We start from the raw sequence: 20,847 nt of genomic DNA on the forward strand, positions 1-20,847 counted from the left end.
GCACGGCTAGCTTTACACCCAAAATAACAACACACAAATTCTATTCATTTAAACACTGCGTGGCCCATTAGCTCTAGCCTCTTACTAGCTAACTCTCTCATCTTGATTAACCCATTTCTATTAATGTGTATTGCCACTTGCTTGTGGCTTACCGGCATGAGTCTAACCACCATCCATCTTGGGTAGGAGAAGCATGGCGTCTGCCTGACTCTGCTTTATTTCTCCCACAATTCTGTTGTGTTTTCCCCATCTACCTATGGTCTGACCTGTCAGGCCAAGCAGTTTTCTTTATTAATTAATCAATGAAAGCAACAGATAGATAGAAGACCCTCCTACATCATACACTGGCTGGAACTCCCATGAAAGAATGAGAAAAAGATGAGGAGAAGCTTAGGTGGAACTGATAAGGACAAGGGCAGCAACTGTCAGAGAAGCTACCTCCAGACACCTGCCCAAGACTGATGACTAAGAGGTAACAGCAGAAACCAAGACATACTCTGTGCCATCTTTGAGTTTTCTGTCCTTCCTCATGAGGACTGTGTCTATTTAGATTTCCAGAAGTGATAGTCTCCCTCCCTAGTCCTTCCTTCTTTCAACTTCCCCTCACCCATTCCTGAGGAAAAGAAGGCAACTCTCTGAATGCCTCTCTACCAGTCACTTGCACATGCCTTCACCTCAAGTGCTAGTCCCTCACTGTTTCCTGGGAAACTTTCTTAGTTCTCTCTGCCTGGCCCTGATCTAAGCCTGCCACCTCCTGCAGAACTCTCCTGATCAGGGTGGGAGGATGGGACCTTGCCAGGGTAGGGGACTTCCCAGAGGTCTCTACCCCAACATGCCTGCTGCCTTTCCCAGCATTGTCCCGATAAGGCCACGAAAAAGGGACCTTTGCACGGTTGGCTGCCTCCCACAGACAGCAAGATATGGAGTAGTTGCACATTTGCCTGGCTCCACCCTCTGCTGAGAAATTCCAGTGCATGACTGACTGCTCAGTCTGTGAGATGATGTTTTCAGAAGACTAGAATCATGCCCATTTGGTCAACAGGGAAATTCATTCTACAGTGAAGTCAGATAACTAGTTTAAGTATACTCTGAAAGCGGAACTAGAATTCCAGGCCACTCTCAGGCATCCTCTCCGTATTTTGGTCTCTAGCCAGAACAATCGCCTGAGGAGAACTGCAGCAAAGACAACCTGAGAATGAGACCTAGTCAAAGTAGAGGCCACGTGTTTCCCAACAAACTCATGAACCTGTCAGAAGTCTGGTTTCTCCCTGGGTCTCTGCTCTAGCTCATCCTCACTGGCATTTCTGTTATTGGGGAGTACAGCCTGAAGTGACTACGGCAATTCTACGGGAGGACCAATGGCAGGACATCGCTCAGCCTACTAGCCGGTACCCACTTGTCCTCAGGTCACAGAAGTGACAGGAAGACTTGCAGGTCCTTCTTTTCTGGGACCTCCTTGTTTCTGGAAACAGACATGACAAGCTAAACAGCATGCAGGCCACTCCAGAGTGCAGGTGGAGGAAATGAATTTGAAGTATTTCAGGAGTGAAAAAGAAAGGAAGCCACTGGACAGTCTCACTTCCGCCTTTCTTGCCATAAGAGTCTCAGCCAAAGATTGCCTGTGGATAACTCCATCCGTTTCTCTGGAGGGCCACTGGCATGCCAAAACGGGCTGTTTCTGCTGCTTCTTCTCTACCAGGTATGACACTGTTCTCAGGGATACCCCGGTCAAGAAAATACAAACAGCTTCCACCATCTAGCTTGCCACACTCCAGAAAGGCTCTTTCTCTCTTCTACTTGTCCCATCTCTTCTTGTTCAACCTGCCAAGCAATACCCTCCCACAGCTCTGGACACTGTCAGCAGTGGACAAGGGGTGGTGATAGAGGGTGATGCCTCCGCCATTGCTGCTGCAGAAGCTGGTATTAGAAGTCCGGGCTATGTACGCTCTGAGAATAAAAATAGCAACTCATGAATTGAGGGTTCAAAGGGCAAGTCTATCTCCCTGAGGATGAGGCCAGAAGGTAGTTAATGACTTCGAAGGAGGTAGAGGCCCATCATCCCCACTCAGCCAAGCTGCTGATTAGTGTGGGAAGAGGATGCGCTTGGGCTTTTTCAAATCGAAGAGCATCATAGCAACCACTAACTTAAGATCAAGCAAAGGGAGCAGGGAATGTCTCCTTGTGCTTGGGTTTCCTAAAACTTCATTTTCAAATAGGTTTAAAAAAAACTCACCAACCATTTTTCCTATGTTCATTATCACTGTGTTTAAGAGCATGGTGGAAGGAGATAAATAGAGAACACACACACGGGGGGGGGGAGAGAGAGAGAGAGAGAGAGAGAGAGAGAGAGAGAGAGAGAGAGAGAGATCTAGTAAATGATGACAATGATGGCTTAGAAGAGCATGGCACATGGGCACTCTGGACCTACTTTCATTTTCTGTTCTTGGTCAGTTGCTCAGCCTCACCCCTGTAGCCTATATGTCCCCCAGACAGACTCTGAGAGAAATGGCAATGCAGAATGGTGGGAAAGGAAGGTCTGAGAACATAGCTGGACCTAGAGGCTTGTAAAGTCACAGATTTGTTGTATTATAAATATCAACTTATGCCACAGACAGGTTCTGACCCCTCAGCCTGGAGCTCTCTCTGGCCTTTGTCTTTACCCAGCTAACTTCTGCTTATGGGTTAGATATTGGGACCCAGCTCAAAAGACACTTCCTTCATTCTCACGGAGATCCCACAGGACTCAAACTTAACCTTGTCTAGTCCCGACTCTGCCCTCATACTGAATTTGTGTAGTTCCTTGTTTCTTTAAGAGCAGCAGACTGCCTTCCTCCTTGGAGCTGATATTGTATTTAGTGAACACTAGGCACTTAGGAAATGTTTTCTGGATGAATTGGTACATGAAAGAATATTCAAGCATTTCTGGGCTTGGTATTGTCACCCTTTGTCTTCTGACCACGGGGTTGCCATTTGTAGAATCCTGGTGAACTGGGGTGTTGAATTTTATAAGCATTCCTCTAACCTATTCCAGACATTTCTGACAGGTGAGAAAACGAGGACCTAGAGTGGCCAATGCGCAGCAAGACCAGTTACAACAGAGGTATATGAACTTTGGGGAAGAGTACAGAGTGGGCCCTTGGTGTCATGGGATAGCATAATGGTGGCCACCACCTCCACTGTGAGGGACTCCCATGAGACAGTATATATGTGAAAGGATTTTGTGGACAAAGAATGTGGGATCATTCTGTGTTTGTCTACTGTAACCAGAAAAAAATTCAGAATGACTATTCTCTTTATAAGGAACCACATATATGATGAAGGTGATCTCAAATCCATCTCCCAGGTGGTAAGTCAGTGAGCAGAATCACACCCGCACCTACCATCCGTACAAGCTACCCTTCTTCTCTGGCTATCTCTTCCACAACATTGCACAGGAATCTACTTTAAGCTGACATATGTTTATATAAGTGCTACTTTCTTTTATAAGGAGGCTTCATTTGCGGCTTCATCTAAAAAGTAAGCTACTTGATTATCACCATTCAGATAATTTGGTCATTCTCAGATGTTAAAATTCACCTATTTCCTTATTGTGGATATTTAAGACTATGTGTATCTCTCTCTCTCACACATACACACATACACACACACACACACACACACACACACACACAGCAGCTTGCAAATAACCTACTATCTTTACCCCTAATGTCCTCAGTCACATCCTAACTCATACCACTGAAAGCACCCCTGAAGACCCTGTGCCAACTCAAACTAAAAGAATCTCAGCATGTGCTATAAACTCCAGTGGCAAAGTCCCTGACTCAGGGAAAGCCTGATTTCTGAGCCATGCATTTACAGGGTATACTAGGAGCCCTTTTAGAGGCCCAGATCACCATCTAGATAAAGGTTTGACTGTATTTTATGAACTGAAAGCATCTTCACCATAGAAGCTAGCCAAAAGATTGCACAGGGTGCCTGGTCTGAGGAATCAAGCAGCTCTAAGCAAAGACTTCAGGAGTGGCTACTTCAGTGTGGAGGGCAAGTGGAAAGGGATTTATTTCATAGCAACTTGAGCCAAGATCACTTGTTGCTTGAAGGCCCTGTGGAGCCCTTGAGATTACTAAACTGAGGTCATTCAGAAAGTGGACTTCACTTAAGGGAAAACAACTTTAATGACCTGGGCTAATTTGGACATATTCTAGGTGAAGAGGCTCGAGCAAAGTTTAAAATCCCTCTTTGGGCCTCTGTCCCTGTTGAGGAGTTCTGGAGGAATCAAAGACTACGCCTGTTCCCAGTGATGCTCTTTATCATAAACAGGGTGCAAATGCGACTCATTATCCTATTCCAACAAAATAAATCTCACCTAGATATTTTCTAATCAAGACAAGTTTCTTCCCTATAGCAATTATTTTTTAAATGATTGACACATGTCACTTAATGACTTTGATATATGCTGAGATCTATAGTGTTGGTCAAGTTTGTCAATTGTAAACTCAACAGGCTGTGTCTGGACAATTGGATATGATTATGATGTTACTTGGTGATACAATCTTGTGGAATAACCATTGTACTGCAGTCCATCTTTGATCAAAGCATTGTTACATGTCACATGGCTGTGCATCCTAGAAGTTTCCTGAGAGCTATTTTCTCCAGTGGTAAAACACCAATAGCCCTAGTTTATATGGAGCAAGTACCAGTTATCAATTATGTCTGGTCCGCAGGACTGTCTACATCCTTGTTGAAATTGAAGTCCTTGGAGCAGCTACAACAGCATCCCTCACAAGCTTGTTTGAAATGCAGAATCGTAAGCCAAAACCCAGATCCACTGAATCAGGATCTTCCTGTCAACAAGATCCTTGAGCGATGTGTACGCATATTAAGGTGTGAAAGCACTTGCCTATTACTGGTTCTCAAACTGAGCTGTGCACTAGAATTTCCTGGGATCAATTAAAACATAAAATGCCTGGATCACACCCCCAAGACTGATTCCACTATTATGGGATGCAGCTTGGGCCCTGGAGTACATAAGGTTCACCAGGTGATTCTAATGTGCAATCAGGATTGCTCCTCAACCTACAGCTAGAGCGCAGGACAGTTTTCTGGCTTTCCTAGTGACTGATCTTCCTTCTTAAGTCACAGAAAACACGGAAACAATTATCACCCCAAACTTTCTCAACCTCCCTCTGGCCCTCACATTGTCTCCCTATGGACCCTAATCTCATGAAGAGGTGAGAAGTTTCTCCCTTTTGCAAGGGTGGTTTGCTAGGGCCCTCTGAGAAAATCCTGCTCCCTTCCATTCAGTCCCCATTCTTATTCTATTTCCACCTTTGACTGGGACTTACACAATACCCTCAGTAAATTAACCAATTCTGTATAAAAAAATCACTGGCCATTAACTATTGGCCAGCGTATTTTTGTCCTTTAATGCCGTATACACATATGGTTTCACCACTCAGGACCCAGGGTGCACTATCTAGGAAGCAACTCCAACTGGGTTCAAAAATGGGCTTTCTCTCCCCACGGGGTGTAGTAATTGTCAATTACTTATTCCAGTGATTGAATTTTCTGAGCTTTAAACATCACACAAAGCTCTGAACATAATTATTACTTGAACGCATTCCTAAATTGATTACAATATGAAAAACAACACAAAGTAGTCACACACCTTACATTTGGCTCTATTTTACGTGCAGAGACTTATACAGTCCTCCAAAAGGAATGTGATGATCCAAATTAACATTGGAAATGAGTTACTGAAACCACTACTTATGTTATTAAAGCTATGGTGGTCGTACAGATTTCAGCATTGACTGTGGAAAGTTTTGTCAGAAAGTGAATACAGTTATTAGATCTGCTCCTAAACTGGTTTAAAATCTATGGCTAGCACAGATCCAGTGTCATTAACTGGCCATTGACATCAACAGTTTGAAGATGGTCCTGGAGAAAAAGAGAAATGCATGGCCCAGGGTGCTCCAAAAGTTATATATGTTCAGTTTATCATCTCATACTTTTCATTCTCACTGTATTCCGGTAGCATTGTTAATACAAAAACAGAAGAACACACGCGGTGTTTATGTGTCTGTGTGTACATGCGTACAGTTTTCCCTGATGGGAGCATATGAAGGAAATGCTGCCACTCAGCAAGAGAGAGAGAAATCTCTCAGGCAGAGTCCAGTTAGATTTCTAGGGCCCTTCTGTCTAAATAAGTTTAGACTGGTCACTAGCCCAATCCATCCTTCCTGTTTTACAGAGCAGGAAGCTGACACCCAGAGGTCAAGTGGCTTGTTCAAGTTCACACAGCACAGCGAACACTGGGTCTCAAAACTGTGTTTCTTCCACCGAAGCACATTATCTGACCCATTGTCTTTGTTTCAGATGTTAAAGGACACTGAGGAACATGTGAGCCAAGCAGAATTGAAAAGAGGGAAGCCCCAGTTCTCCGGCCTGATACACCATGTCTTTGTTGGCCTCTAGAAGAGTTGAAGAGAAATCTGGGAGCCTGGCTGGATGGGTCATTTTACTTCCTTTCTCTTTCTGGTAAATAATGCCATAAAGCTCTCCATTTATTTTCTCATCTACTGTCCTAACTGTCACTAGCCTGACTCCTAAGGATTAACAATGGCCCTTGAGACCATTGCAGGTCCTAGCATAAGGCAGGAGTAGGAAACCAGATTTGTGTTCATTCATTTATCCATCCTTTCAAAAATTATCTGGGGACCTACTGTGGTCTAGACCTGCATTTCCTATTCTATTTTCTCTAAAGAGACATCACCTTTTTTATTGGCTTAGTTCTCAAGGCAGAAACCAAATCCACACTTTCCCAAGGTTGTCTGCTTTCTCTATTGTTCTTTCCAGGCTCATATTTTCTATGGAGATGAAGGAATACATTTCTACAAGGGAATACCAGTTCCTAGACAGCTGTGTGGGGGTGATATGAGGACAAGGACTTGCTCTAGGTAGAGGCCAGTGTTTATTTTCTATAGAGGGCCGACCCTGACATTAGGAGGAGAGACATGTTCTCCTCACATTTTGATGAGTCTCCATAGAAGGGAAGAAGAATGCCCCAGCATCACAGGATACAATCACGAGGACCTATTGAGGTGGTAGGGCTTGCTTAAATCGACAGTGACCTGTGCGAACTACCACTGCTAATCCCTGCCTTCAGCTGAGCCTCTACAACTTTCCACCAGACACCCAGCCTCCAAACATTCTCAGGTGCCTGAGCGAGAAGGGCAGTTTGCACAAAAGCACAAGTCACCTTTGAGATCTCAGGCCTGGTCTGTTATCTTGAAGAGCTAGGGTGTGAGGAAATTTTTTTTTTCTGGCAACAAAGAAACCTCTTAAATTTGGAATGAAGAGGGGGAAAAACCTGCCTTCTGAAAGAGAAAATACTCCTAATTAGATTGAGATACAAAGGTTAAATTTTTGTTCTGGGAAAAAAGATTGTTTATAATCCTATGTCATTAGAAGGACATTTTCCAGAAACCACTATGCCAGAAATAGACCCTCTGAGGGGTCACTAGAAAGAAGGAGTTGTAGAATTCTCGAGTACAGAGGACTTGGGTTCAGTGTTTTCCCCTTTCTTAAGGCCTGTGAGCCCCTCATCAAGCACTGGTGTAGAAATGGTGCCAGTTCATTCTGGGCCCAGGCTCAAACTTCAACTTTTACTAACTGTCGGTTGGTTAGCCTTGGGGAAAGTTAGTTCCAAGCCTCAGTTTCCCTCTCTGTAAGACTGAAAAATAAAGGCCTCTCATGTGGGATGGTTGTAATGTGAAGAGAGCTCTCTTAAGTAAAGTACTTGCTCCAGTGCCTGGCCCATGGAATGCTCAACAAGACCTTCAGTGCTGTCCTCCTTGGCTCTACCATCATATTTTAAAAAGACGAAAAGAGACAATAGTGCTATCACAGTATCAGAAATTCAAGATGGTAGGAAAAGATGTTAGAAATATTTTTAAAAATCGGCAGGAAGACTAGAGGAGAAAGAACAAGAGCAAAACTTTATATATCTTGTATATGTGGATTCATGAGCACTTTCAAGGATTCTGAAGTTCTTGCCATTTAGCTTTGCATAGTTTCACTTAGAATCCTTCGGTTTTCCTTCTTTGCACAAGGGCTTAAGTAGCTTTCTCTCCCCACTTACCAATGGTAATAGGGTCCTCTTCTCACTCACAAGAACAAAGGATTCCTGGAGAGCAGGAAGATAAAGGAAAGGATAAGCGGGAAACAGGAAGCAAAGAGGGACTCTGTGATAACTAGGCCAGAGTAAAATACATATGCCTAAGGAAGAAAGAGCTTGCTCAGCTTAAGTGTTAGAACATCTCTAGGGGAGTTGTGAGGGAATGAAACACAGAATGAACGTTTTTCAGTGGGCCACAAGGGGGCAGTGTTAAGGTGCAAAGGCTGCAGCAGCTTAGCTGTTTCCTGGTATGCTGAGAGGAGACATAAAGGAGACTGAATTTGGGGGTACACTTCACAAGAGCAAGTACCACAAGAGCATAAGGAAGATGGTCTTCATTTTGGCAGGACTTCTCTCTGCTTTTAAAATGACCAAGCACACTCACTCCAGACTTTCTGTGCTCCCAGTCCTAGGAAAATCAACACGTGTGCCTTCTTACTGTTTCTCATCTTTACTTGCATTTATCCTTACATCTGGCACTTCCTGCTTCACCTTGGGCAGTCAGAATTGAGTCCCCCCCCCAATCAAAATTTGATTTTCTAGAAAGAAGCTGATAAACTAATTTTCAATGCTGTGCTCGACTGTCTTGATTAGGTATATGACTGATAAAGCTCAAGCATTATGTTTCCCTGACAGATATAATAAATGTAAGCCGGGAATGATAAAACCATGGAAAAAGAAATGGGATTCTAATTGAGAAACTTCGAGACACTAATCAGGAAGAACCTTCCAGTCTATCTTGATATCTTTCCATAGAGACTAGACCTTACAAGAAATAATCAAGTTAGCTGGCAGTGTTAAAACAGTACCTGAGTGTAGCATGGCCTCCACCTTTAGGCACTCAAAGTTAAGGAAGGATATGAACGTGAGATAGTTAGTCATATCTTTAGAGACTCAATAAGCAAACATTTATTTCTCATCCCAAAGGAAATTGGTCATTTTGCGCTTTCCAGTATGGAGATTTGGGCAATATCTAGACGGTCTTTTCTTCATGGGACCGGGTTACTGGACTGATTGCTTCCCACTATTCTGGTTTCTGCCTTACCATGAAACTCAATGGTCATTGCCCCTGGTGATGAGCATGGTGAGGAAGATTGCAGGGAGAGTTGCTGGTTTTGAGTGAGCCCAGCTGGCAAGTTATTTTGGGTTTCCCACTTAGAAAGACCTTAAGACAAAGAATTGCTGGAAAATAGTGTATTTGGGGGAGGGTCAGAAAAGACCAGAGAAGAAATGAAGCAGAGAGCCTGGAAAGGAAAAAAAAAAGCAAAATTATTAAGCAACTTACCAACTTAAACAACTGGAGCTCAGTTCCACTAGGGAACGGCATGAAATAGTGAAGAGCATGTTCTCCAGAGCTATGGCAACGGAGAGGCTAGGATTCCAGCCATCACTAGTCAAGGGCTAGTGAAAGATGTGTTCATTCTTTGACACTTCGAACTAACCAGCATGCAGGCCAGGCCTAGCGCACTCCAGAGACCAAACCTAAAAAAATAAACTTTTAGGGAGAGTCACAGGTGTTTGAAGTAAGCAGCCTCTAGTAAGAGGTAAATATGAGGGACATGGCAGGATACCAACATTATCGCCTATGCCAACCATACCTTCAAAATGTCAGTGATCATAACATCACTAATTTAGGCCACTATGCAGGGTCATGTGTTTCCCCAGAAAAGGTGGACCCTTTTCTGCCTCATGTGAAGAAGACATTATGCTTTAATAACAATGCCCAGGCCTCAAATGAATCAGCTCATGAGAAATATAACTCAAGATTTTGTAAAAAGCAAGGCTCCCAAGGAGACCAGAGAGGACTAGCTATCAAAAGCAAATTTTTGAAGAGATGGTCAGTTTAGTTGATATGTTCCTTTGGTGAAATGTATCTGAAGGCCCTCCAGAAAGACCTTTTAATATTATTTGCAAGATGTCCCTGGGATAAATAACAGAGGAAGTCTCTCCTCTAGTAATCCTGTGTTCCAACTCAGGGACCAAAATTAAATAAACACCACTTCACCTCCTAGTGCTCACCGACTGATACTAATGACGGTGGTAACAATGGCAACCTTGCTCTGAAAAGTATGCAGACAATGTGTGGATGGGGTGCGGAGGGCTTACTTATCTTTTAAACAGTGTGATTTATTTCCTGAATTCTGTTTTCTCAGAAGCATCCCTCTGCCTGGGGGCAACTCTCTTAAGAACAATACACTTGGCAGGATCTTATGGATATTGAGTTGTTTCAAGTCACTAAATATTCATTGTATTTATCTTAAAGCAAGTGTCATGGTTTAAGCTAATGTGGCATAAACAACACAGAGGTTGGGTGGGGAAGGGAACAGATCAGCTCTAGAACATCTAGCTAGGCATTAGTTCCTACTTAGGCAGAGTTCCTTCTGAATGCATGTGATTACTTACACACACACGCACACACACACACACGCATGCACACACACACACTGTGTGTGATCAAGTAGGAATGAAACAAGGGTGATGCTCAAATCAAGAACTATGTCCACTCCTCTTTCTCATCTGTTCCATTCACAGTGTTTTCCCATCATGTAACCTTTATGGCACAGGGAATATGCACTGCATCTTGCCACTTGGTCAGCATCTCAGCAGAAAAAAATAGGAGAGCAGAGGAGGGTTTTCTACAACAAGTACAAGACTGGAGGAAATGCATAAGAGGACAGGTGTGTCCAGCACGGTCCAGCTAGCTGGGCAGCTGGAACCCAGGACTAGTAATTGCCTGGAAAAGAGACAAAGATGCTCGGAACATTAGACAGATGTCCAGCTCTTTCAGAGTCACCCTAAGCAATGAACCTCGTGCCCTAAAGGATCGCCAACTCAACCAGGACAATTTTCAATGAGTACAAGGCCTCAGTTCAATAATGAGACATTTAGGTGGGAAGGACAGGAGGAAGCAATTTAGTTCCCAGGACTTTGCTAGCTCCTCAATACCTGATTCTTTACAGCCTCTTGTTCACACATCCATGGGAAGATAATGACAAACTGTTTACTGAGCTCTGACTTAGCATGTGCCAGGCACCCTGCAAGGTACTCTACATTCATTTTCTCATCGGTTTCTCAGCAACCGCGGCAGATTGCTACCACCTTGGTGGGATTTGATTTGTTGGATTATTGTTTCCTACCTCCTTCCAGCCCTGTGAATCCCCAGGAAATGGTTGTTTTGATGGGAGAGAGGAACAAAGCTTTCCAGAACATGAACAACACTCACTGCAGGAAAGGAAGGTGGGAGGGAAACAGAGTAGAGATTCTTGGGAGCCTGCATGGGGGTAGGGAGAGTAGGTAATATCTCCTGCTTTAGAACTCATAATTGCTTGGCCTAATTCTGAACCTTGGACAGGCCTAGCTTTCGTTTCCTGGTCAACCTTTGCCTTAGTTCCCTTCTCTCCCATCACTGTCACTAGTGTTTACTGGGCCCCAAAGGATACAGCCGGAATCAGCTGTCCCTTACCTGTTTAGAGCTCAGTTCTTGTTTCCTATGTAACATAGTTTGGATACGTGTACCTCAGAGGTCCAAGTGTTAAAAGCTTAATCTTTGACCCAGGGAAAACATTAAGAGGTGAGGCTTTATAGAAGCTCTTTAGACAATTGGAAATATGTTCCTGAAGTGAATAATGGAATGTCTGGACCTCTTCTTCCTCTCTTCTTCACTGACTGACTTTGAGATGGATGCATTTTGCCTCTCTGTGCACTCCATGCCCCATCGTGATATTTTGCCATAGGCAATAAAGTAACAGGAACAATCAACCATGTTGTCGCTTGAAGCTTCCAAAGTTGAGTGCCAAAATAAACCATCTTTTTAATAAGATGATTGTCTCAGATACATGTGACAGTAATGGAAGGGCTGACTATGCCTCAGAACTAGCCTGCTTCCCAAGCAGAAGTGCAACACCAACCAGTCCAAGAATATTTCATCTAGGGTTGACTGACTCGCTGTTGATCCCATTTATCTCCCCTTATTCCCGGACTACAGTTTCCAGTCTACCTTGCACTTAGTGGTGATCATGTCTGAATGCTAGCCAATCAACGGGGAATAAAAGTAGTGGGACCCACTTCAATACCTGGCTCATAGAAACCTTCCTTTCAAATGTGATGCTCCAATCCTTTTCATAAGGGCCTGTGGGAAGCCACCTAATGAAGACAGTTGAACACAAGATGTGAGGGCCTATATACCGCTCTCTAGTCTTAGAGGTAGGGTATCCATCAGAAACATCCATTGGGGACTTTGTGTGACTGAGAAACCAATGTTCATTATGTTTAAGCTTTAGTATACTTTCAATTTGTTGCTACAACTCAATGTAACAGTTGCCAGTTCTATACAGTACTTCCGGGGACCCACTCTCAAGTGTTCACAAAACTAAGTAGGGGGTAAACAGGCTGTCTTCACCATCTGGGAAAATCTACTGAGCTGCTTCCTCTATGCTCAGAGCCTCCCAAACCCACTGGCTAGAAGACAGAGCTACAAAAGTAGCCCAAATGTCTCAACCCAGACGCCAGACTTCCGTCATACTAACTTCCTTGCTGTTGTAGTACCAAGCACCCTTGGCTGCTCCTTCCTGATTGGAGCTGATGTATTAGCGTGAGTTGTTTACTATTCTTTGAATGGTTACTGCATAAATGAGCCACCGAACACGTGTTTCATCAGCATTGACCATGTGTTTCATCAGCCTTTACAGAGACAAAGGGGAGAGGCAAGGAGAGGCAGAGAGAGAGAGGCAGGGAGAGGCAGAGAGAGAGGCAGAGAGAAGCAGAGAGAGACAGAGAGAGGCAGAGAGAGAGGCAGAGAGAAGCAGAGACAGAGAGAGGCAGAGAGAGAGGCAGAGAGAGGCAGAGAGGAGAGGCAGAGAGAGGCAGAGAGGAGAGGCAGAGAGAGGCAGAGACAGAGAGAGGCAGAGACAGATAGAGGCAGAGAGAGAGGCAGAGAGAGGCAGAGAGAGGCAGAGAGAGAGGCAGAGAGAGGCAGAGAGAGGCAGAGAGGAGAGGCAGAGAGAGGCAGAGAGAGAGAGGCAGGGCAGTCAGCAGTTTTGTTTCCTGAGCTGCGAAGCTCCTCAGGTGGCCAGGTTTATGCCAGTTAGTGGAAGGTGGCAGAAGACAAAACAGGGGGACCCTGTTATAACACAGGCAAACAGACATACTTGGAGAGTCAGATCATCTGACTTCTTATCAGAGGAAACTACAAGGACAGCACTTCCTTTGCTCCTTGGACCTTTCATTGGTTTGCTGATCTGTAGCACAGGGAAACTTGGATCTGCTGCCTTTTTCTCCACCTGAGACCATTTGTAGTAAGATCTTGGTGGGTTCTACTTTGAGTGAGCTCACCATCTATAGCTCCGTGCTCGAAGAGCCCTTTCCCCTTGTTGTCCAACATACTGATTTTTCTAGGCAAAGATTGTCATTCAAGAGTCTTTCCCAAACCATTGCCCAGGGGAGTGTCATCAATAGCAAACTTTTGCCTTGTTTTTAACATTATTGCATTCCTTTTGGGTTTCTTTCCAAAAAATACTGGTTCATCTAAGGAAACAAGAAGTTCTTGCCACATTGGAATGACCAAACTGATGAGAACATTTGCTACACAAGTTGGGCTTCCATGGGCAAAGGGTATGTCCAAATAGCTTCTGCAGCTTTAAATATCATCTCAAGAAGTATGCAGGGGCCATTCCTACTTTATTGATGGGATCCTTGACTCATTCTTCCCCTTCTGATCCCCAGACCAGGGTGGGTAGATTTCTCAGTAGCTATAAGCTCCCTGAATCTCTAGGTACTTGACATAGAAGCTGAGATGTCTTTCTTTTCAGAAGGACATGTTCTGTCTTTGACTCAGTGAAGCCCTTATCCTTGTCAGCCACAGCTCTCACATTGGGGACACAGTAGCTGCCATCGTAAGGCTGCCATTTGGTGTGGGAGGTCCTTCTGTATATGTGTTGCGTTTATTGATTAATGAATAAAGAAGCTGCTTTGGCCTGTATAGGGCAGAATAGAGCTAGGTGGGGAAGATGGAACTGAATGCTGGGAGGAAGAAACCGGAGTCAGGGAGAAACCATGTATTCCTTCCTGACGTCAGAAAGAACTTTACCCAGTAAGCCATAGCCATTTGGTGATACACGGATTAATGGAGATGGGTTAGTTTAGGATATAAGAGCTAGCTAAAAATATGCTTAAGATTTTGATCAAACAGTATTACAAATAATATAGCTTCTGTGTGATTATTTTGAGTTATGGCAGCCAAAAAATGAACTAGCAGCCTCCAACTATTGCCTTTGAAATTCCAATCATCCCTTTTTAAAAATTTATTTATTTATTAAAAATTTCCACTTCTTCCCATTTTCCTCCCACTCTCCCCCTTCCCCTCCCCCTCCCTTTCCAGTCCTAAGAGAAGTCAGGGTGCCCTGCCCCGTGGGAAGTCCAAGGCCTTCCCCCCTCCATCCAGGTCTAGGAAGGTGAGCATCCAAACAGACTAGGCTCCCACAAAGCCAGTCCATGCAGTAGAATCAAAACCCAGTGCCATCTCATTGTCTTCTCAGTCAGCCCTCCTTGTCAGCCACGTTCAGAGTCTGGTCTGATCCCATGCTCGTTCAGTCCCAGTCCAGCTGGCCTTGATGAGCTCCCATTAGATCAGTCCCACTGTCTCTGTGGGTGGATTCACCCCTCGCAGTCCTGACTTTCTTTCTCATGTTCTCCCTCCTTCTGCTCTTCATCTGGACCTTGGGAGCTCAGTCCAGTGCTCCAATGTGGTTCTCTGTCTCTATCTCCATCCATCTCCAGATGAATGTTCTATGGTGATATGCAAGATATTCATCAGAGTGGCTATGGGATAAGGCCAGTTCAGGCGCCCTCTCCTCTACTTCCCAAGGACCTAGCTGGGGACATCTCCTTGGACACCTGGGAACCGCTCTAGAGCCAAGTCTCTCTTGTTCCAATCATCTCTTTATCCACATCAATATTTGAGATTTATGCGGTTCACTTGGTAGAGTGTTTGCTTTCTATTCACAAAGCCCTGGGTTCAGTCCCCAGCACTGCAAAAACAGGGTGTGGTGATGGATATCTTAATCCCAGCAAAGGAGGATTAGGATTTCAAGGTTACTAGCTCCATGGAAAGTACGAGGTCAGCCTGTACTATGTGAGACCTTATCTCAAAATAATAATAATAATAATAGTTAATAATAATTATAAATAATTACAAATACTAGTAATAGTAATGACTAATGATAATAATAGAAAATGACATCCTGATGTTCTCCCTAAATGGCTCTATGAACTGGACTGTGCCTGCTAGCTACTTATGTGTCAAATTCTTAGTGTGTGTGTGTGTGTGTGTGTGTGTTACCATTTTCCCTTGAGACTTGTACTGTGGCTACTGTGGTGTGCCTCTGTGCTTCCTGCGCATGTCTTCTCGGTCCTGACTTTTCTCTGCCTCCTTCCTCTTCCCTATCTTGCCACACCCCCCAACACTCTTTGGCCTTCAACTGGCCCTGAGGCAGCCCAAGATACCTCTTAGCACTGAAAGACTACTTTAGGGATAGAGATCATGAACAAAAAACTCATGTCTATAAAAAATTAACACTCCATTTCCCTCCCACAGGACCGTCAGTGTCTGAGCAGGCAGCAATAGACATTTTTTAAAATATTTATTTATTTATTATGTATACAATATTCTGTCTGTGTGTATGCCTGCAGGCCAGAAGAGGGCACCAGACCCCATTACAGATGGTTGTGAGCCACCATGTGGTTGCTGGGAATTGAACTCAGGACCTTTGGAAGAGCAGGCAGCGCTTTTAACCACTGAGCCAACTCTCCAGCCCAGCAATAGACATTTTTGAAAATTCTTAAAACAAACAAACAAACAACAACAAAACACCAAGGGCCCTGGGAAGTGGGTTAATGAGTAACAGTGTTGCCGCACATGCTTGAGGGCTTAAGTGTGGATTTCCAAAACCAGTGTAAAAGCCAGACACAGTAACACAGTAACCCCAGCAGGCCCTTATGGGGAGAGGGGAGGCAGAGATACAAGCATCTCCAGAAGTTCATAGGCCAGCTAACCTGGCTAGGGTAGCTTTAAAGAGGCCATGTCTCAGGAGAAGGCAAAGTGGTGATAACTAACACCAACAGCCTGATTCGCATGCCTGTCCTGTGATCTGCACACATTTGTGGTGGGTGTGCATCTGCACCCGTACACATGAATAAGTACACACACTTACCCCTCTCTTTCCCCCTTCCCTTCCCTTCCCTTCCCTTCCCTTCCCTCCTTCCTTCCTTCCTTCCTCCCTCCCTCCCTTCCTTTCTCCCTCCCTCCCTCCTCTCTCTCTCTCTCTCTCTCTCTCTCTCTCTCTCTCACACACACACCCCACACACACACCTGAGTGATCTTATCACTGAAAATACGAAGACCTGGTGCAGGCCTGGCAGCTTCCAATGAAGTTCAATGATAGCCTCCTCTATCCTGGTGATTCTGCTCATGTGTGTCCTTTTCCTGCAAATCCGAATACACAGTCACACAACTACTTATAACAGACGTTGATAGCAATTCTTCTCCCAGGTTCCTCACACTGGGAACAGTCTGCATGTTTGTCAACAGATGAATGGGTAATTAGGCTATGCCAAGCTTGTACAATGGAATACTGCTCACCAATTTAGAGCAATGAACCGCCGCTACCTGAAGTGATACAGCTGCAGCTCAAAAGACGGTGTTGAGCAAAAGCCACATACAAAAGCATGCATATTGTAGGGCTTCACTGATACAAATGAGAAAAACAATTAAAAAAAATACTGTGGCATTAGAAAGCAGAAAGTGGTTGTTACAGGAAAGAAAGAGGAGGGGGATGGATTGGAAATGAGCCTAATATGCTTTCCTATGGGGGTAGGCATGCTTTTTTATTGTCTCTCTGATGCTTTCAATTGGCACAGGTGCTTGTCGATTGTCAGCACAGACCATCTGACCACTTATGAATCATTGTATTTCATGTTGTGTATCACCCGTTTTAAGGAGAAAGACAGTTCAGATAGTACAGAAGTATTCCAGAGAAAAAGAAGTCCCTGTGGTTCTCTGTACACACATTATGGGATTTGCTCACCACTGACCCAATACAGAGCAGAGGTTTCTTTCTAGTGGCGAGGGGGAAAGGGCACCTCCCGTGACACTTGCCAGGGACCTTTTACCATAGGACAAAAGAAGCAGCAACAGCAGGCCCCAAATAGAAGCATTCTATGAAGTAAAATAACAGAGGCCACAAGCAAAGCTGGCCTCAGATTGTGGGCTAGATAGCAGGTTCTGAGCCAAAACTGCTTTCCAGGAAATGCCAATATTGAATCTGGACGGGGTGGGTGGAAGGGGCAGGGAGGGAGAGAGGAGGTCACCAGCAAGTCAGCTAGGGACAAAATACATTGTCAGTTTGACAATGGATGCTGTTCCTCCTAAAGGTCCTGTGTTAGGGTCATCAAAGCAACGGCACCGATTCTCCTGCACCGTTCTCAAGATATGCAGGAGAAAGGCAGGCAGTCCGAGGTTCCTTAAAGCAAAGTCTTCCCTTTGAATTTACATGGTGGAGAATAGTCAATATCCCTATTAAAAGGCTAGGCACAGCCACTTGCACCCACCATGTTTAACCCTCAAATAGAAAACATAAAAGAAGCTTCGTGATCTATTAGCACAGATGTGAGCTTGTAAATTGAACCTGCACACAAACCTTGGTTCTACCTGGGGAAAACTGTGTGGATTTAGAAAAATGACTTAGCTCTTCTGGACTACAGTTTCCCTTGCCTACAGAATGGGGGGAAAATGATACCTACTAGTGAAGTAGGAATTTCCTAATTCCTATCGAATGTTCAACTTCGAATCATGTCTGGGTTCTAAGGAACTTTCTAGTTGTCATTAGTAGCATCATCATCCAGATTCAGATTCATTTTTAATTTGGGGGCGTCATGTACACAATTATAACACAAGTTTCATGGCATTGTTCCATTTATGGATCACATTTTTGTTGTTTTATAACTGATCGGCAAAAACCTCTATGAACAAAGACCTAAAAGGAGAAGAGACTCCATGGCATGATATCATTTCCAACTCCAAGAAGTTAAGGAGAGGGATATACAAGGTCATGAGTATGAATATGCATACATGAATATGTTTGTGCGTTGTGTGTGTATGCACACGCATGCACACACATGTGTGTTGTGTGTGAAAGAAAGAAACCAGCAATTTACATAGTAGGAAAGAAAGGGAGAGGTTGTCACATACAGTCTTCTGATTTCCATTTTAGAAAAATTAGAACAATACATTTCACAGACAAGGAAACAGAAGGTCCCGGGGAGGCGGCTTGTCTCGAGCCATGTTAGCAACAGGGCTAGAGTTAGGACTCAAAGTTCTGCATATCTTCTGAGACTTCATAGAGCCCCTTTGTGCTCTCAAATGATTTGAATTCCACAAAATGCCTCCAAGCAGCCTTCAGGTAATGAGGTGACAAACAGCATATTGAAATGGTGTGCTTCCAAGCAGAAGTGTTTTACCACGGAAAAGATTATTCGAAGGCTAATTAGAATTCAGACATTCTTTAATGACTAACTCCTTAGGGCTATGTCAAAATCCATGTGAATATTTCCAGCTTCTTTTCTTATCATAGGTGATATTTATTCTCAGGAGAAAAAAAAACGAAGGTATGTTAGTGACAGTTTTTGGAATTTGAGTTGAGCACTATGATCACAAAGACAGAAGTAGAAATCCATCTTAATAAGCTGAAAATAGTTGAGTAATACACAAGTAGAGTAATGATTTTGCATATATTTTAATAACACACCTTCAGCTTAGAAACTGAAAAGAATTCTTATTTCTACTGATGTGAATGGAACTATTAAGGGCACGGGTGTAAAGGTTCACCTTTGCCCTCTCTTTTGAAACTCTGAGCTGGGTGCGAGATAAAAACAGGGAGAGAACCGTGACTAAAGACATTTGGGTAAATCTGACCTGCATTCCCCCGTTGAACCTTGAGGCAAAATGCATTTCTCAAATCTAGTTTCTTCTCAGGCTGGCTAATTCCTTCCTTCTAAGAGGCAGATTCAGGCTCTCCCCTCGCTGATTTGTCTACGGCAGCAGACGCACGTGCTGGGTCCAGCTTGCTTTCCCATACCGAGCTCTGATACAGCTGAAGAAATTGTGACTCAAGATCATAATTACTGACTTCTGAGAGCCGCTGATTTCTCCCAGGAGAAGTAGCAGATGAGAAGCCCTTCGCATTTTCAAAGACAGACAAATCCAAGCTGTTTCTGAATCGTGCCCAGACTTTCCTTTGCCTCTCAATTTTTTTTTCCCCTGAGACTATTCTAAAAGTATGCAGGTACGGCAGAAGAGCCCGACATCCCTTGGTAGGTAATACCATCTGGTTTTACTTAGGTAAGCTGTTTCTCCACAGACTGAGACACCCCAGTTCAGTGGGTGCAACATAAGAGACGCAAAACTGATTGTCTTCTAAGCAGACAGTGATTTTCTTCCCAAACTCTGTCTGAGCACCCTGTCATGGTGTTAGCCTGGGGCGGGGGGGCTCACAGCTCCCAGGTGCATACTCACTCATTCCCTGTAGTTCCAATTAAAGGAGGAAACCCAATGTAAAGACATCACGCGGCAGAGAGAAAACCTTCTGGCTTGTATAAGAGACTGCATGCCATTAAAGGAGACAGAGGTACCCAGGCTGGCTTTGTGAGTATGAGCAAGTCTTATAACCTCTGAATATGTCAGTTTCCTCACAGGTACAAGGACTGATAGTTCTATGTGGATGCCCCAGGCTTGTTAATGGGAATGAAGCAACAGATTCAAACCAATTACTATTATTAGTTCCTGGCACATGGTAACCACACAATAGGGTTGGCTATTATTATAATAAAAGATAGGATGTGAAAGGCCTTTTTTTGTGGAAGGCTAAATAAAATGAGACATATTTGAAACTATAAATAAGCAATAAATATGATGACACGGGGGTGATTTTTTTTTTGTTCACCAACAGTTTCCATAACAATGGTTATTTATTCAAACATAAACCTGGCATAGGCTGGTTTCTTATGCTCCATCATAAGCAAGATGCATATGAGGAAACAATTAACATCAAACCAAATCTAAAGTGACAGGTCAAGAAACAAGGTAGTAGGTGGAGGCCCAGTGGAGAGTGTTCAGTAAGTCAGAGTCCCTAGGAAGGGAGTCTGGAGAGAGTAATGGTAATCACACTAGAGACTGGTTAAGGGAGCTTTGAAGGATCAGGATGCCCAAGTCACAGCCCAGATCAGTGAAATCTGAATCATCCACAATGGAACCGAGAAATCAGGCTGTAAAAGGTCCACATGTGACCCCCAGAAGCAGACAGGGTTGAAGACTCTTTCTCTATGATCTGCCCACGCCACAATCCCCACCTCATAAGTGGGGAGCATATCCTGGCTGGCCAGTCTCTGAGCAACCCATACCCAGTCCCAAGAGCTCTTAAGAGAGGCCAAAAGAAAACTCAAGGCCAGGCTAGGTAGGAAGTGATTAGTGCATTTGGTGCTGGGTAGCCATTGCCTGGTATACAATCTGGGTGCTGAATCAATAGGTGAATGAATTGATAAATGAATAAACGATGAAGAACACAGTGTAACATATGCATGTTGATAAGGAAGTAAGGAGGTTAAGAACTTTCTGGAGGGCA

General features: G+C 44.0%; 1 protein-coding gene across 3 annotated transcripts in view; it reads right to left on the minus strand.

The window, feature by feature from the left end:
• Positions 1 to 20,847, minus strand: part of LOC121444532 (retinoic acid-induced protein 2-like) — a 65,173-nt gene that overhangs the window by 4,280 nt on the left and 40,046 nt on the right. Inside the window, exons 1-2 of one of the 3 annotated variants that reach the window (XM_041646351.1) lie at positions 9,462 to 9,517; positions 8,141 to 8,185 (exon numbers count right to left, since the gene is read on the minus strand). The exons of the other annotated variants lie outside the window; for them this stretch is intronic. Of the exons in view, the coding sequence (XP_041502285.1) occupies positions 8,141 to 8,185; positions 9,462 to 9,503 (87 nt within the window). The 5' untranslated portion in view covers positions 9,504 to 9,517. Of the gene's footprint in view, positions 1 to 8,140; positions 8,186 to 9,461; positions 9,518 to 20,847 lie in introns of those variants that run through there. 3 annotated transcript variants of the gene reach the window in all.

This window comes from Microtus oregoni, unplaced genomic scaffold (genome assembly GCF_018167655.1).
Source record: "Microtus oregoni isolate MIOR12 unplaced genomic scaffold, Mior012 000130F_ref0000022, whole genome shotgun sequence".
Classification (NCBI taxonomy): Eukaryota; Metazoa; Chordata; class Mammalia; order Rodentia; family Cricetidae; genus Microtus; species Microtus oregoni.